The sequence below is a fragment of the Psittacula echo genome, assembly GCF_963264785.1.
Source record: "Psittacula echo genome assembly, chromosome: 11".
Lineage (NCBI taxonomy): Eukaryota > Metazoa > Chordata > Aves > Psittaciformes > Psittacidae > Psittacula > Psittacula echo.
In genome coordinates, this window is record NC_137746.1 from 2,943,609 (window position 1) to 2,960,395 (window position 16,787).

Genomic DNA, 16,787 nt, shown 5'->3' on the forward strand with positions numbered 1-16,787 from the left:
AAGCATCACAATACCTCCCATCTGCATTGCTTACTGTTTAGTTTCCAACTTCATCTGAGAAGTCACCCACTGTGTCTGACTGGTGGCCTACATCAGTCATTAAACCAAACCTTTACATCTGCTTTACTTCAGTTAACCACCGCCTCAGTGCTCCTGGTTGTACATACACCCAGTAGCAAGCGACCGGCTGTCTAGTTCCAAATAACTAGAACCATTTGCAAACAAAAGTTTAAAAGCCCTTTATTAATCCAGAAGTGGAACACTGATATTTAAAGTGAGATAAGTATGTTTATTAAGGTTCATCCTACTCTAAGGTTTATACAGAGAATGGAATGCAATACAAGCTAAGAGCACACCTCAAAGATCTACCACACAACCATCCCTACTCCCTATAAGGGAACTGTAAAAAAACAAAAGAAATACAAATCAGGAAACCAGTTACTGTTTAACTAGTTGCAAGTGGCTTTGTCCAAGTTAAGCTGATATTGCATTAGCTCTGTATGCAATAATTAAAGTCTCTACAAGCCAAAGGTATCGCAATGAGAGGCATAAGATTTCATATGGACACATGAAACCATGTTTTAAAGAGCTACATCACAAGGGCTGTTTAAAATTGCCTAAAACCCAGTCACTACTGACATGCACAGGTCAATAATAGTAACTTTGGTAATGTCAGTCATTTTTGGTCAAATCAGGATTCCACTTTTAACAGGAACATATAAAAACACACCAATCCTGTGCCTAAAGCAACACACTTCTCATCTGCTACCAGCTAGAGGCAGGTCTTCAAGACATGGTTGAAGGATTCAGATTTCACTGTCGGGAGAGCTTGCTTCGTTCGAGATCACACCTTTCACTAGTCTCTAAGGCCAGACTAACAGGACAAGAAAGTGGTCAAATAGTTTCTCTTTTCTGTATGCAGGACAAGAACCATCTCAGAAGTTCCATCACTTTAAGTTTAAACACTAATTCTGCCCACAATGGTTCTGTAAGGAATCCAGTAGCTTTTACTTCACCTGCTTTCCCCAAGACACATGCTAGTTAGCCTTTCTTGCTGAAGCTATCAATACCCTGTAAATGCAAGTGTCTTGTTCTTGAGGAAGAAGCCACAGGTGGGTTTATTTACAATGGAGTCAATCCTTAGCATTGGACCTGAACAGTTTCAAAGTGTAATGAAAATGATAACCTGAAGTGCTACTTCCCATATAGAATCCACACTTGGTTCAGTTTTATTCATTGCAGAGTAAAGTAAAAAGACATCCAATTACACTAGTAAAAACTGAGGAGATTTAAATTTGTACTCAAAAAAACCACTACACATGCAGAGGGAACAACATCCTGCTAACACAACTTCATTTGCTGCTGCATTTGTCTAATATTAACAATTATGAACAGAGCAGTGCAACTAGTATTTGGAACAATCCTTACAGTGTTCGAGTGTCAGGCACAATACTTCACTTCTCTTCACACCACTGGTTCTCTTTGCGTACCTGGAAGAGCAGTTTCACTGTTAGTATTTGCAGTTAACTTAAAGGGAGTTGTACATCCCTGGGTTCCTCACTGCAGGAAGGCATAAACTCAGAAGCAGCTTTAACTTTTCATGCAGGTTTGTGATTCGAGATTCAGTCTTCCAAACTGACCTCTGTGTCAATATAAGCCAAGAAATGTGTTCCTCATGCCTTGCTCTAGGCTGAATTGTTTTTTCCACCAAGCAAAGCAAACAGACTAGCTTAAGACTGAACTGCTTGTTTCACGAGAGCTCTGAAGACAAACCTGACCTCAGAATTCACTGACTTTGTATTTAAAGAAGGCATCTCGTTCTGCTCTCTCCCAGCTCTGCCATTTTGCAGTCAGTTCGGTGTTCAAGACCAATGAGTTCATTACTTAAGGATCTAAACATCTTACCTTTCTAGCCACATAAACAATACAGCTTCAACATTCTTACTAACAGCAAACTAAGCCTGCCATGAACAACCGTGATGCTTCCTCGCATTTGAGCTAGGACATCAATACACTTGGACTGTTTCAGCTGATGGACTGCAGGCCCTGTAGACACCAAAAGGTTGCCCACTAGTAGCAACCCAGTTATGAGGGGCTGATGCATTTACATTTATTGTTACCAGGTCACAGTTGCATCACACATGAAATTCTAAAGCCCCACACAATAATTCAGCATAGCAAGCCAGCTGAACTATAGCAAAACCCAAGTCAAGTACCTGTGCTTCTTCCTCCTCAGTGAAGTCATTCTTGATGTTGAATGTCTTGCGAATTTCTTCTGGAGTCTTCCCCTTGATCATGTTTGCAACTGTCTTGCACGTGACATCAAGCAAGCCTTTGATGTCCAGGTAATTTGCAGCCTGTAGAAGAGTTTCCACATTTAAAGCCTCCATATCAATCCTCTGCCCTCTGCAGATGTGCTACCCAAGTTATGCTATCACTGGAATTGTGCAATGCTCAACTGCAAACAGATCACCCCCACTTTGAGAAGCTTCACCTTGAAGTAACAGGACCTAGAACTTGCTTGCCAAACAGAAAGGGAAGTCATTTGTACCAAAGACACCTCCCTTTACTCCTCCTTTTACAGAGCTTTCTGAAGCCTGCAAACACCCAAGATCTTTAGTGCTGAAGTACTATGAACTAGCCAAGATAAGCACTGCTGCCTCATGGTACCACACAAGGTGAAAGCCAGATTTCAATCTGTATGCACACCTCCAGAACTCCATTTCTAGTAGGAAGCCCTCAACTAAGACACAGGAGCCCCAAGAATAAAGACAGCTCCAGGGCCCCAGATTCAGAAAGGTCAAAGAAGTCATTCCAGAGCACAAATACTTTACTTGTAAGTGGAGCACTCACAGGCACAGCCTCACACACCCTGAGCACTTACCAGGATAAGTTCAAACAGCGTTCCTTGGTCTACTTTCAGAAACTCTTGATCCCACACAGGGATGTCATCTGTTCGCTTCTCTTTGTTCTCATCATCCTCAGGAGGAGGTGGATCATCCTTGTGGTGGGTGCACCACTGAATCACCTAATCATGGGTTCGATAGGAAAGTTTCAGCCAAATCGTTCTCCCATTAGGCCTCAACTAGAACTTAACTTCATTTCAGAAGAAATACACCTTTTCCTCTGGATTAATGTTAGAATCCTGGGTAAACACACCCCAATACCCAGTATTTTCATTTCAAAAGAACTGATCCCCAGCCCTGGAGTACAACAGCCTTCTGAAATACTAGTACTTACGATCTTATAAGCCAGCTGCTGGTGCTACTTGACCCCGTGCTAACACACACAGGACTGTGCAAAGGAAACCTAAACCTCAGTCTTTAATCTGTTTGTAGAAGCAGTTTTTATTAAGCAGGATACTACACAGGGGAAGAGCAGAGCTGGTAGCAGCCACCAGCAGGACAGGTTCACATGGCAAAAGTTTGCCTTTTTGCTTTAGTAACTTGGGAAGATGCAATCTCAGTCTCATCACCCAGACAGTAAGAAGGAGCAGGGATCTACTGCAAGTAAAATCCTGTTCCATTCTGCCCACCCGAGAGACTTGACAAGTTTGAAGTTATTTATGTGTGTGTTCACTAGGAAATAATTCCTAACCCCATATTTACACCCAAACAGTCCAGTGCTTATTTTAACACAACACTTTCTACTTCAGAGCAAAAAGTATCTTAGGAGACAACAACGTACTTCTCTTTTCTCACCTGCCCCAACAATAATCATGGTCTGTTACTGCATTTCATACCATCAAGTGCATGATGTCTCAAGCACTGTGACCGCCGCACAGTTTCTCCTAACATTTGGATCCTGCAGAACCACCTCAGTTCACAGAAACCACTTAAAATCCGTGCTTTAATCCCATGCAATACTGGTGTGCACAGATGTCCAGCACCACTTCCACACCTTTGGAATCCTATCTGGCCTCCGGCTGCTGTTTCAGGTGGTCATCCCATAGGTCTCTTACCATTACCTGCCTGCCAGCCTCACCCCAGTTCTCAGCTCCCCCAGATGCCCGTGTTCATGCACCCCTAATCAATTCAGCTTGTAACACATGGAAAGTGGCTTTAATACAATAGCTCAAAATACCCAGCTCCAACATGAATTCCACATTTCATCACTGCCATAAGCACAACCACTTTCAACATCTTACCTTTTTCAAGATAGCTGCATTAACATTTGGAAGAGGGACTGGGTCATCATCACCTTCATCATCCATCCCCAAATCTGAAAACAGAGATGACTAAGCAACTGGCAGACAAAACCATTTACCCTTCTCTGAACTGGGCCAGTTCACCAGTTTTCCATCCAGGCCTCCAGTGAGGCTCTGTGGAGCCACAGCTGCATTATATGTACTAGGTTACACCCAGTTGAGACTAAGTAACCAACAAGGCTGCCTCATCAAATGAGAGCACCAACAAGCCATCAGTTAAGCAGTCAGTTACTTGTTAGAGCCCAACTTGCTAGGTCAGTGTTGTGGGAATAGGATATGTGGAATAATCAGACAAATACTTGTGTATATTTACCACTTTCAACAGCTCAACCCACAAGTTAAACCAGAGTGTTCCAGCTGAGATCTCCCATTCCATTTATTATGAAATAACGATTCAGATCTACTGTGGTAAGAGTCAGTGTTTTGTCCTCTACAAGAGTAGCCAGTTATCCAGCCTGTGAAGCACCTGCACTGCTTCTTACCAGCTGAAGAAGTTCACGTGCTGAGGCAGCAGCACAACCATTCAACCAAAAAAAGCATTGCCAAAGCACACTCCTGATACTCCTTGGTTTAAAAGCTTCTCAGCCTGCTCTAGACACAGCTGGATAAAGTTTGTCACTTTGTCCCCTTGATATAATTAAGGAATCAAAGTAAAAATTGAGATTAAAACATAATTAAACTTTGGCCTTGATACACAGCACAAACACCACATTAACCAGCTTTGATTAGAGACTATGCCTTTCTGATTACACAGATGCTAACAGTTGGATGACACCCTAGCCATCAAAGATTAACATCTTGCAATTAGTGGCATATTAATTGGTATTACTTTATGTAATTGAGTAACTGCAGATCTTCATTCATTATATGCAGAGAAGACAATTCTACATCACCAAGGAGCTTAATTTTTAAGCACAAATGACTGTCACACCATCCTCACTGATCAAATCTGTGCAGTTACAATAGCATCTACTTCTGCATTCAGGCAAGTCAACTCCTGTTATTAATGAGATATTAATTAGTCCTACTTCTTGCTTGGAATAACTTCACAGATTCAGAAACTAAAATACTGTGTACATCACCAGTTAACACATACTTCAACCACACTCTGAATGTGGTGGCAGGTACCAGTGTAAGAAGTGACCAATCCAAAATCGCTGATATGGGGAAATAATTCAAGCAGTATCTCAGATTTAGTCAACTCTGCTCAACTTGTCCCCATCGCCCCCAAGTCAGCAGTTTTATCGGTTACCCAAAAATTCCTACCTGACTGGTGGTCCCAGGATGCTCAACACAACCTCACCTTTTAGCTCTTCCCCTTCAAGCTGCAGCACCCAACAAAACAACTATTAACTGATGCTTAACCAGCTGTACTGCAGATGCACTTCACCTGTACAAGGAGACTGGTTCTCACTCAGAGTAGCAAGAAGCTAGTTTATGGTGCCTAACACCACTTACCATGTGTAACCTCCTTTTAGTCAGCACCAAGTGTCACTAAACACCAGCAGTGACACAGCTTCTGCATGAGAAAGCTGAGAAGCATTGTGCTCCCTAATGTATTCCACCGACAGCAACGCTTCCTGCTCATGTTGCTGGTCGTGTTCTACAGCATCTTATTAACAGAATCAAAGTGTTCAATACTTGGGAGTATTTCAGCCTCATTCTTATTGTTCTTATGTGTAAATGTCACAGCCAGCCAAATATTTATACCCAAGAACACAATTTTAACTGCATCTACAGAAAAGGTTTTTTTCCCCAAAGTTAATTCATGAATACACCCAAAAACTGGGAAAGCCACCAGGAGACAATGAGGATTTGCATGGAGGGATTAGACACAGCTTGCTCTGTATCCCAGCCATCTGGCAGACTTCCCCTCCCCCCCACAAGCTCCTTTGTTTCAAGTTTATGTCAGCAGGAGATCAGAACTGAGCATTTAGCCCAAATAATTTAATTGCAGCCATAAGCTCACAATATAGGTTTCATTTTAGCTCTTCGGTGCATTGCTTTATGATCTCCCACCCCATTTAAGAGATATTTACATTGCATGACTGGTTTGTGTGATTAAATCATCTTGGGTTTTAATATTATTAGATGCTCTGTTTGCTTAACTCTTACAACAGTGAAGCAGGCTGTAAGCAAGGCAGTGGGGTGCTCACCTTTTACAAGCCTCCTTCTAAGCACTTCTTAACAAGAGGACTGAAACTTTAAGCTTTATGTGAGAGCACATCCACCCAAAACACAGTTTCAGCTATGACAGCAATTGTTTGGGCTGTTCTGACGTAAGGCAGAAGCCGCCTCATAGGCCTGGGAATCCTTTTTCAGGTCAGCACCAGTTTATCTCCTTTGGTCACAGCTCCTGTCCAAGAGGCTTCCCTGCATACACTGCTACCTCTGCACAAGGCAGTGATCCTCAAGGGTTCATGCTCTTACCTTCCAGCATAGTCTTTATAGTTACAGACTGCTTTGCAATTTCAACATCAACTTCAAAGATTTCTCCATCTGAACTCTGCAGTTTAATTGAAGGCATCTACAAGAGAAGGACAGTTATTTCCACACTATATCCAGCAGATGTTACAAGTTTAGCCAACCCAAAGACAGGCATTACCTTTACTATTTATATTGCTTCTTACCCACAGCAGATAGGCCAATGCCACTTAAATCACTCAAGTTATTCACTGCTTGAATCAACAGGCCTAAATTCACTAATCCTCATGCTTAAGAAACAAGGACTGTAGGAAGCTAAACACAAACTTCGGAATACACAAATTAAGTTATTACTGCTTATTTTTATAGTGAAACACCAGAGCAATCTTTCTCTTGACTTTACTTTCAACAACAACTCCAAAACACTACCTGCCCTCAAAGCCAAACAACTGCTCCTCACTTTGAGTACTCAAATGAAGCCAGACCTCAAAAGCAGGTTTCAAACAATAGCCTCTGGAGCAGAACGACAAAACTGAGGCTGGAAAGAGCCCCCTCAGAGCCCAGTCCAGCCTCCCTCCTCTAAACACAAAGAGCAGGTTACTCAGGATCAAAGGCTTCCCTGCAGAAAAGCATGTGGCTTTCTGAAGAGATTAAAAAGCAATACATCACTACAAGGAAGGCTTTCAGCACTCAGTACTACTCTTACAGAGTAGGAAGTTAACTCAGCACTTTGTTAGCATTAGGAAAGCCTAAGATGACTGTTCATTTTAAAGTTTCTCAAACAAACTATTAAGATCTGCAATAAATAGAAGCAGCTTCAGAGGTGTCACCAACAAAAAATAAGCAAGCTCTACAAGAACACATCTTCCCAGATATTTAACAACTCCAATCCAGAACCAACACACTTGATACAGCAGGTAGGAGGCTACAACTTCTGCCTGAAGCTACACATGACGTTTGTCTATGTTATCATTGCACTTGAACCAAGGAACTTGGAAAGACAAAAGTGCCTGGCCAGGAGCACTTTATAAAGTGGTTCTCAACAAAGGAGCAGGATGTGTTGCAAGTTCCTCACCAAAGTATCTGTTAGCAGCAAACCATTGCAACAGATTCATGTTCCTTGAGTTACCTGCTTGAAGAGCTCTAAGGCAGGTAACTTGTCCTGCAAGGCTTTAGGGACAAGGAATTACACATTCATTTCAAACCTAAGAGCTATGCACACAAGTTCCTCACAGTAGTACTTGAGCCACCCAAACCGAATTAGCTGGACCACTTTCAGCAAATCTACATTATCCCTTCCTGAATGCCTCCTGCAGGTCATCAATACAGCCAAGCCTGACAGCACTGCAACAAACCCAGGCCGTGGAGTCCAGCCAAAGCGCATTATTAAGCAGCTCACACCAGCTTGAAGTCCTCACTGCTTTCATTCCCATTTGGCAGAGTGAGCAGCTAGTTAATGTTTACACAGTAATGTAACCCTATATGATAGCACTACCTCTAATTGAGATGGGTGTTCTGGAGGAACACGCTCACAAATGTTCCAAAGATACAAATATAGATATAGCCCCAAACATAAGATTTGGATTAAAACAGACAGTGCTGAGCTGGTAGTTGGAATGATGGTGATCCAGGCACACATTCCAGACGTACTGCATTCATTCTTGCAGCGACTGCCTGCAAGCACTCAAGAGCAAACCCAGCCTCATATGCCAGCCTTCGGGTGCTCGTGTCTACGGTTACATAATGCTGCACAATGGAGCCAGCGCGACAGTGATGCTGCTGCCTCAACGAATCCAACCCCTGCAAGAACATTTGCATCGAAACCATTCTATCACCCCAAACCACTTTTATCCAGACCTTTAGGTTACTGTTAAGAGTCTGGATGAGATAGAATGAAGTTAATCTAACGCCTTATCACATAACAAATGAGGATTTCATCCAAATGTCATTGGTTTCATACCACAGAGCTCTGTCTCCTAGAAGGAAGAAATACAATAAGTAATTTTTAAGCAGACTGCACTACAGCTGTGGCAACAGGCAGGCCTCAGACAGCACCACAACCGGGTGACTAAGCAAAGCAGGCCTAAAGCTCCATCCGACAGAGCAAAACAGGTTGGGAGCCAGGCAAAAGGCAAACCTGAATTACAACGGTCATTTGCATATAGAAGCCTGAAACGCAGAGCTCAGCCCTCTCAAGCAGGCAACCCCGTGCCTCCCAGTGCTACTGCGCATGGACACCGGCTCCTTTCCCCTCCGTGCCACTGCCTCTAACACCTCACACCTGAGAGCTCCGAGCAGGGACCCGGGGTGGGCGGAGCAAGGCCAGGCCCCGCGGGTGCGGAGCGGCCTGACCGGGGGCAGCGACTCGGCGTTATTTACCAGACCCCACAGCCACCCCCCCTGCACCTCCCCTACGGGGCCCGCAGCCGCTCCAGCCCCGCGCTGCCCACCCAGGGCTCGGGCCTCGGCCCGCCCCCCCCGACCACCACCGGCAGCTCCGCCCGCACCAGGCCTGGGCCTGCTTCCCCACCGAGCGGGCCCCGCAGACCGGCCCCTGCCGCCACCTCAGGCGCCCATCGCTGCCCCTGTGACCCCTCCCCAAGCCCAAGGCCTCACCGTGAGGCGGCGGCGTTCAGCTCCGCGCGGCTGGACCTGGCGGCGCTCGGGGCCCAACTGCGGCGGCGGCTTTATACGGCGGGGAGCGGAGCGGCGGGGGGGGGAAGGAGAAGGACCCGCCCCTCGCTGCCTCGCAACGGCCGGGCTGCCCGCGGCGAACGCCTGAGCGAAACCCCCGCTGCTCTCGCTCCCAACGCCGCTCAAAGCGCCGCTGGCCGTGACAAGCCGGAGCCGCACCGCGCTCCGCGGGGGGAGCAGCGGCGGAGCGGAGCCGGGGCGAGGGGCGGGGACGCGGCCGCCGCCGCGGGGTCTTGCAGGCAGCGGCGAGGCCGCGCCGGGAGCCACAACAATGGGCGGGGGCGCCGCGCGCGGACCAACGGCTGCGGCGCCCCCCCCCCCCCCCCCCCCTCTCCGCGGGCCTCTGAGGGACGGCGCGGGTTTGGCCCGGGGTTGCGGCGAAGGGAGCGGGGACCGGGCCGGAGAGGAGAGCCCCGGGTCGGGGAAGGGCGCTGGGGGCGGCCCGGTGCCGCTGATCTTCATGGGGAGCGCGGCGTCCCCTTGGAAACCACCCGCGATGGCGACGGGTACCGGTGGTGTCTGTGGGCCGGCCCGTGCCCCCTCAGGAGACAGCCGGGCCTGAAGCAGGAGCTGCAGTGGAACAGTGGCTCATTTCACATGGCTGCAACAACAAGGGGTTGCTCCCGTCGAGTGGAAACGCATCAGCCACAGCTCAGGCCAGTTCATAGTGACAGGAACGGATTTAGGTCTGAGGAGCCATCACTGAACATCCACCCCGGATCCCACCAGGAGCTTTAGGCTGGAGCCCATTGATGACTCTGCAGGCACCAGCTGTGTGAGGAGCCGCCGGCTAGAAGAGACAGCTAGCAGCCAAGGCAGTGCTGTGGTGGCACAACCAATGCACCCGAGTGGTGTACCCCAGTGCAGGTAACATCTGACAGGCCAAGAGTGTGTGAGGGACAGGGACAGGCACTGGGATTCCAGAAAATAGGATATTTAGGTTAGGTATAAGGAAGCTCTTCCCTGTGAGGGTGCTGAGGCGCTGGCACAGGGTGCCCAGAGAAGCTGTGGCTGCCCCATCCCTGGCAGTGTTCAAGGCCAGGTTGGACACAGGGGCTTGGAGCAAGCTGCTCCAGTGGAAGGGGTCCCTGCCCGTGGCAGGGGTTGGAACTGGAGGAGCTTTAAGGTCCCTTCAACACAAACCATTCTATGGGTCTATGATCTGAAGGTGTTTGCTCAGGGAGAACGCAGACTGGGATGTGAGGCCACCAAAGTGACCGTGAGGTGTCTGGGGCTGTGCTGTCAAACACCCCACTTGTTCCAGATTGCAGTTGAGGCCCCTTTTCCATCAGCTGTCCATAGCAACATGGTTCGTAAGCAGTTAAGACACTTACACAGGGGCAGCTCGTGATTGTGACAATTTACTTCAAATCCTAATTAAAAATGGGTTCAGAACTGAAGCATGTTTTCACAGCACTTTAGTGCAGGTGTAGCCACACTGCCTGTAAGCAGACTGGTGCCTGCAGCAGCATTGCACTGCAGAGCCCAAGTGCAGTGTAAGTCACAGCTTTCCCTTCCTTCGGGGTCCCAGGCAGTGCACCACACACTTCATTGAGCAGATGACAGTCATACCCGGAAGCAGAAACTGACCTTCTGGCATCAAGAATTTTCCTGAACTTTGGAAATTCTCAGGTCAGGAGCTTGTTTTGCTCATTCCAGAGCCCACAGCCCAGGGCAGCAGCCCCCTCACAGAAGTATTCCTTCTTTCCTTAGTCTTCTCCTGAGTGACATAACCAGTGAGACCACAAATATCCCAAGTATTCCAATTAAATAGGGGTGACTTTGTGCAGAGGCGCAAGACTCAAACACAGAGTCTCAGCCAGGAAGAACCTCTTAGAGCTCAGGGGACAATAAGGCTCTTCCAGGTCAGGTCATACAGCAGGTTTCTGGATAAATTCCAATGACTGCCTGACCTGGGAATCTCGTTGGACAGGCTTTGGGATGCCAAGCAGCTCATTAGGTACCACAGGCTTGAGGGTGACTCTGAGCAACCTGGTCTGACTTGGAAGGTGGATTTCAATTCAGTGTGGTCCCTTCCAGCCTGATTTACTGGGAGCTTTGGGAACACCCACTTCAGCTGAGGGAGCATCTGAAGATGTCTGGTGATGCTTATACAGCAGACTGATGCTAACAGAGGTTCCTCAAAGATCCTGGTACACTAACCAGATAAGCTGCTTGTGCACCATTTGTTAGGACCTGGTTATCATGGGTTTAATTTATATTACACATATAAATGCGTGAAGCCTCCAAACTATGCCCAGTGCGGCCCTTTGATTGTACTATCATCACATTTACCTCATTCTGTCTCAGTCACTCCGTCTCGTACTCCGGGGCTGAGAACCACACTCACCGCACTACAAAGAGAAACGACACTACCTTGATTTCCCTTAAATGTTCTTTTTTATTGTGATTTATATTCGAAGTCCTTGATCCGGAGGATCAGACAGTGACAGAAGGTGGTCTGTGGAAACCATCTGCAAATCCTAAATCCCTTTTCCCTGTGGTTTCTGATGTGGCTCATGATCTGTGAGCACAAGCTCTCTGTCTGCAAATCAGGCTCAGCAAAGGGGGTGGCGGATTTTATTAGACCACAAATGTAATATAATGTAGGAGCAGGCAGAAAGCGAAGTTCCAGGAGTAATTATGGGATTCCAAGTGATGCTACTGATAGGTTTTATACAACAGCTTTCTAAAGGAGAAAAATCAGTCCACAATGGACTTTGAATTTAGCTGTTGAATTAAAAGCCTGGTAAAGTTAAAGCAAAACCACCCCGCACCCCAAACCCATGGCAGCCGGGCGTCAGAGATACGCTGTAATCACAGGATAGCCACCTCCCACTGTGCCCTACATATCATACAATGAATCTCCCCATCTGGCCCAGATGCTTTCTGTTATCTGCTGGGGAAAGCAGCTGCTGCAGCGCTGATAGCCAAGGTCCTGTGAGTAAGTCAGTATTAGCAACACAACAGACCCAGCCTTCACTAGGGCTGCAAGGCAAAGAACAGGGTTTTGCAAAACATGGGTGGCCCAATTTCCATTGTTGCACACAGTATAAATAATCCTAAACCTGAGCATTGCCACCCTGAGCCATAAACAGAATCACACCATGTATCAGCCACTGAGAAATTGTAATGAAAGACCTTTCACCACCAAAAACCCAGAGGAGGAAGGGGGAAGCTTAACACTAAAGCAAATACCTGGAAAGATTGGAGCAGCCGAGATCAGAGCAAGCTTGATTTAATGCTTATGAGCTCCAGAAGAGCTCTGACCTACATACAGCAGCATCCCCGGGCACAACAGTGACACAGCTGCAGGGGGAAGGGGATGTAAGCACATGGAACATGCAGGAGTGGCCTCCAGGGCACAGCACTGCATCTGCTCCCCAGCCTTAGATTCTCTTGCTGGCTCTTGGGCAAAAATCACTGTGCCCCCACCCCTCAGAACACCTCTCAGTCTCCCCTTTCACACAGGAACTGGTTTGGGGTGGGATTCAGCTGCTGGGGGTGATTTAGAGACCATGGAGAGAACACCGAGTATTTTTCACCGCCACAAGCACAACAAGGGAATGTCAAAGCCTAATGAGAACCATCAGGCTTGAAAGGGCTCAGCTCTGCTCCACTAACATGTTAGGAAGCTGCTGAGAGCTGAGCCTGGATTCTCTGAGCCACAGGGATAGGGACTGGTCAGGGCTAGACCCGACGGTCCTGCAGTGAGCTGCAGCCATCAGATCTGAGCAAGAACCTCAGCTATACACAGGGGAGGATGAGGGCTGCAAAATTCCTCCTGTTTATTTCAGGAATACAAAAGATGAGGGATATTTTTTCAATCAAGCAGCCACAGCAAGTTAAAACCCAAACGGAGCTGCCTGGGTGAGTGTAAACCCAGAAAACATCACAGTTATTCATGTGAGAGAGGGTACAAAGATATTGCTGAGCTCACCAGCCTGGGCTGCTGCTGCTGCTGCTCAAAGCAACCTTGCAATGGCGCAGTAGCAGCAGAGGAAAATGCTTGTTCTGTTGCTCTGGGAAAGGCCAATTCTGGCATTTCCACTTCCTCAGACCTTGCCTTGAGCAGCATCCTTGAGCAGGCGTCACTTCTCCTCCACGCTGCACCCCAGCCACACGAGACAGAGCCCATCACTTGGGTGAGAGTCCAGTTGACACCAACAGATTGCCAGCACTCAGCCACCAAATCCTGTCCAGCAGACACCAGCTGGGTTTCTTTCCTTTGTCAACTTCTTTCTTCCTCTACCACCACTCATATTCCCCTTACATAACTACAGGGATTCAAGATAGTTTAGAAGATAAAAGACAGGGGGAGAAAGAAAAAGATTAAAAATAGAAACACACCTACTTCGAGTGTATTTGCAGCATCTATTTCCTGACCTCACTCCACCTCCACGCTCCTAAACAGGCTCGTTTCTGTTCCAGGTGTGCACTGGGATCCTTCTGAACCCGGCTGGTGGGGAGGAATCACACTCAATCCAGTGGTCGATGTGAAGATGCTGCCTGCTGAGGCCGCGCAGTTGGACGGTGGGTACCCGAACCTTGCGGGCAGCAGAGCAGCTCCGCCGGCCACACACCGGGACGCAGCCACGCGGTGGCGCCGGGGCTCCCTCCGCGGGACGGGAGACACCGGGGCAGGGAGAGGGGAGCGCTCGCGTGAGCTCCCTGCACTGATTGACAAGAGTTAGATCTGTTTTAAACGGGCTTAAGAACGGCTTTAAGCAGCAGAGATTAAAACTGTGCATAGCCTCACACTTGGCTGAGTGAACTAGGTCAGCTTGGAAGGGTTGCACGACCTCGGGTCTTTCACCTTGGAGCTGTTCAAAGTCCGAAAATCAGATTCTGTGCTGTTTCTGATGCTGCAGATGATAAAGAGGAGTTGCTTTAAGGTTTCAAAGTCTATGGGAATAAATACAATGTGTTTCAGAAGTCGGGCTAGTTCAAAGCATTTCTAAAAGAGATTGCAGGGAAAAGGGAACAGTTTTGAGATGGCTGAACTAAAGCAAGATACACTGATGGCCAGACACAACAGAGCACCCATCATCAGCCTTTCTTTGGGAGGTGGAAGGAAGAACAGGCTCCAGGGAGCGGCAGCACAGGTCCCTGCAGGAGCAGCAGCAAGCCATGTTCGTCTTCCCTGAGGACAAACGTGGCAGGGAAAAAGGAGGGAAGCTGCCTGCAAAGTGGGTCAAGCATGGAATGAGCACTGCAGGATCCTCTGAGACAGACTCTGCCAGGGCCCTCTTTTCTTCATCAGGTAAGGAGGCAGAAGAGGACAGTGGCCACTGACCACTCCTGCATCATCTGCTATGCTAAAGAGGGGTTTTCACAGCAGGTTTTATGATGAGGTAGGGTGGCAGGGGGTAGGTTTTCCACCTCCTGATAAACAAAGGCAGTTGGGAGCCAGGCTGAAGCCTTCCAGCCCAATCGAACATGCATTTATCAGTTTAAAGAGTACACTTTTGACCATGGTGCCCCTCAAGCAGCACCAGCATTAGCCCAGATGTGGCTTTTCCTTGCCTGGTCCAGAAAGCTTCCAAGACGAGATTCTGCAGCCTTCCCACTGCCCTCCTATTCTGAAAGCTGATATGTCCAACCTGGCTCTATACATGAGTTAATTGCGTACATGTAATATTTAGGTTCTGTTAGTTATTTACACACCAGCAGCCATCAGTTTAATCTTCATCCAAAGCAGTTCTGTTCACCATAGAGTAATTAAGAGATTGGGAGCTGTAGTTCAACCCATCTTAAAGAACAAAGCTTTTAAGCCACAGCACAGGTTTTAAAAGGCTAAAACATGCAGCACTGCTTAATTTAAAACCAAAAGCGTTGTTTCAGCCCTTTTTTTCCCTGTATGAATGCCAAAGAACTCTGATCCCTTGCTCAAGAGAGCAGCTTGCCTTTATTCTCATCCAAAAGCAGCAGAGCCAAATGAATTAGAGCACTGAAATAACTTCTTAGCAAACCACAGAAGCTGACTCATGAGGTGCTTGCTCTGCAGGGCTGTTCCAGTGTATTCCTGGGGACTGCAAGATTTCCACACAGTCCAGTGGCATTTTTGCTTAACACTTTACCCATTTCCAACCTCCTCCTGGAGCTTGCAGAGAACTCATACTCAGTGTAGCACGCAGAAGGCACCCTACATATTCTGCAGGACTTTAGAACCCACTGCTCCAACATCTAAGCTCATATAAACCATGGATTGCTAAAAAGCTGTTTCTCTTGTGTAAAACTTCACTTTCACCTGTCCAAAACCCCATAAAATGTATCTTGAGAGGAAGTGGTGACAATGGAACTTTCACCATCACCTGCCATGGACTGAATCTGGAGCAGTATTTAACTTGAGATTAAAAACCTGAGCTGTTCACACTTGCCTCTTCTCACAGGCCACTCTTTCTGATGAACAAGAGCATTTCTCCTTCTGCCCCTTAGGTCACAGCTCCCTCCATAGCAGGAACTGTGCTCCAGCATTACTAAGGGAACAAAGATGAAGGGGTGAAAGGGGACAGACAGAGGAATGTGTTTACTGAACTATGGGAAAAAGCCCAAATAAACCTACCCTTTGCATAACAGCTTTTGGTTTGTATTGTACATAAGGATATCCTTTACCTTTAAGATTCAGGTGGAATTTCTAAGTTGCCAAAGCAAAGACACAATTACTTCATGATGTCAGAGTTCACAACTGTAAGAACAGAACACGGAAGCAGGGACCGACAGGTACCAGCAAACCTCAGAGCTCCCTCTCCTCATATTTCCAGATGGACTTTGGTACTAACCAGACTGAAGGAAAGGCAGATGAAATGTCCAGGCTCTCATTAGCAATCCATCCACTCACCACCTTCTCCCCAAGGCAGGATTTATTCTGTTATCATCCAGACACACAGGAAGGAGCGAGGTAACCAGCTCTGTCTGCATCAAGTATCCTCCCGGGGTATTATCGGGAGATCTAAACTGGGTGACACTGCCCAAGCAGCCCAGGCAGGGACAGGGATGCAAATGTCAGCAGCTGGAAACCATGTGCCACGAGGACGAGGTGGCAAACACGTGCGGTGCTTTACCTTGGAGGAAAGGGACATTACACACACAGCACTGTCTGTCCATCAGTGCGTAGAACAGGCAGGAGAGAGGGGTAGAGAGAACATGAAGGCAAGTCTGTGCACTTCAAATCAGTCTGATTTTTCCTTTCAAACCCAGAGTTACTGAATGTTTCCCTGTGTAGGTGTGCAATTGTGTCTTGATTGTGACCCAACATCCCCTTAGCTCAGAAGGACAGGCCTCTACAAGTGAAGGGCACTTCAATCTGATACACAAATTCAGGTGAACAGCTAAATGACAGGACAGCAAGTGTGACTTCAGTAAAACACAGCATGGAAAGCTCAAACCCCTCCTTCATCTGTCCAACAGGATTCTACTGACTCTATCCAAATTCTGAGAAACAGAAGAGGATGTTTTAGTT

At 47.3% G+C, this 16,787-nt stretch overlaps 1 protein-coding gene across 1 annotated transcript; it reads right to left on the bottom strand.

Annotated features, from left to right (window-relative positions):
• Positions 1–224: 224 nt before the first annotated feature.
• On the bottom strand, positions 225–9,395 carry SKP1 (S-phase kinase associated protein 1). The gene is made up of 7 exons (XM_080627188.1): positions 9,248–9,395; positions 6,638–6,734; positions 4,148–4,221; positions 2,885–3,028; positions 2,217–2,357; positions 1,429–1,490; positions 225–874 (listed from the first exon to the last, which is right to left on the bottom strand). Exons 2-6 carry the CDS (start codon positions 6,732–6,734, stop codon positions 1,455–1,457), a joined length of 492 nt encoding a protein of 163 aa, XP_080483314.1. The 5' UTR covers positions 9,248–9,395; the 3' UTR covers positions 225–874; positions 1,429–1,454.
• Positions 9,396–16,787: the final 7,392 nt, after the last annotated feature.

Coding starts and splice junctions, on each gene's coding strand:
- SKP1 (XM_080627188.1), bottom strand. CDS start 6,734: ATGCCTTCAATTAAACTGCAGAGTTCAGATGGAGAAATCTTTGAAGTT. Junction 2,358..2,884: donor CGCTGTTTGAACTTATCCTG/GTAAGTGCTCAG, acceptor ACTCTTCTACAG/GCTGCAAATTACCTGGACAT. Junction 1,491..2,216: donor CTGAGGAGGAAGAAGCACAG/GTACTTGACTTG, acceptor CTGCTCTTCCAG/GTACGCAAAGAGAACCAGTG.